At 44.0% G+C, this 652-nt stretch overlaps 1 protein-coding gene across 1 annotated transcript; it reads right to left on the reverse strand.

Moving 5' to 3' along the window:
- Positions 1-132: 132 nt before the first annotated feature.
- SARC_16486 (hypothetical protein) lies at positions 133-339 on the reverse strand (the record flags this gene model as incomplete). Its single annotated transcript, XM_014289409.1, has 1 exon — positions 133-339. A coding segment is annotated over one exon (207 nt), but the record flags the coding sequence as incomplete, so codon positions are not given.
- Between the last annotated feature and the right edge of the window lie 313 nt (positions 340-652).

Raw genomic sequence — 652 nt, forward strand, 5'->3', positions numbered from 1 at the left:
GCTATTAGCAGCAACTATTACCACATACTACACCTAATAGCAGCAACTACTACCACATACTACAGCTATTACCAGCAACCACTACCACATACTACACCTAATAGCAGCAACTACTACCACATACTACACCTATTAGCAGCAACTACTACCACATACGCTGTAGGTGTTGTCGTGAAGCAAATCAAACATATCCAACTGTAGCTTGTCCAACAGATCAGGTGCACACAGAGCATTCGCTTCCGCCTGCATATCTGGTGTCTGGACGTCTTGCTTCAACAAGTCAACTACGCGTTCGTAGACGTCGAGTATTTGCTTTTTGTAGACACCGTTGAGGTTCACCTACACATGTGTGCAATCAATCAAGTCAAATCCGTCAGCGCGGGTAATGTTGACGCAGTGGTGTGTGTATTGCAGACCAGGGATTTCTAACGGAAGTGCGAATGTATTACATGGAATGACTCATGCAGTTTTACAGTGTATAAAGTTACCAGGCCAACCCGTGTGTGCTCGAGTGTTTGGTGTAGATAACCAATGAGCTTACTACAAACGTGATCAAGAAGAACTTGAAGCTTCATTCCCAACTTAAGACATGTATGCACGACGAGAGGATATTTTACTCAGCATGGAGGTCTACACTTTCTCTCACTTATGC

This window comes from Sphaeroforma arctica (genome assembly GCF_001186125.1).
Source record: "Sphaeroforma arctica JP610 unplaced genomic scaffold supercont1.8190, whole genome shotgun sequence".
Lineage (NCBI taxonomy): Eukaryota > Ichthyosporea > Ichthyophonida > Sphaeroforma > Sphaeroforma arctica.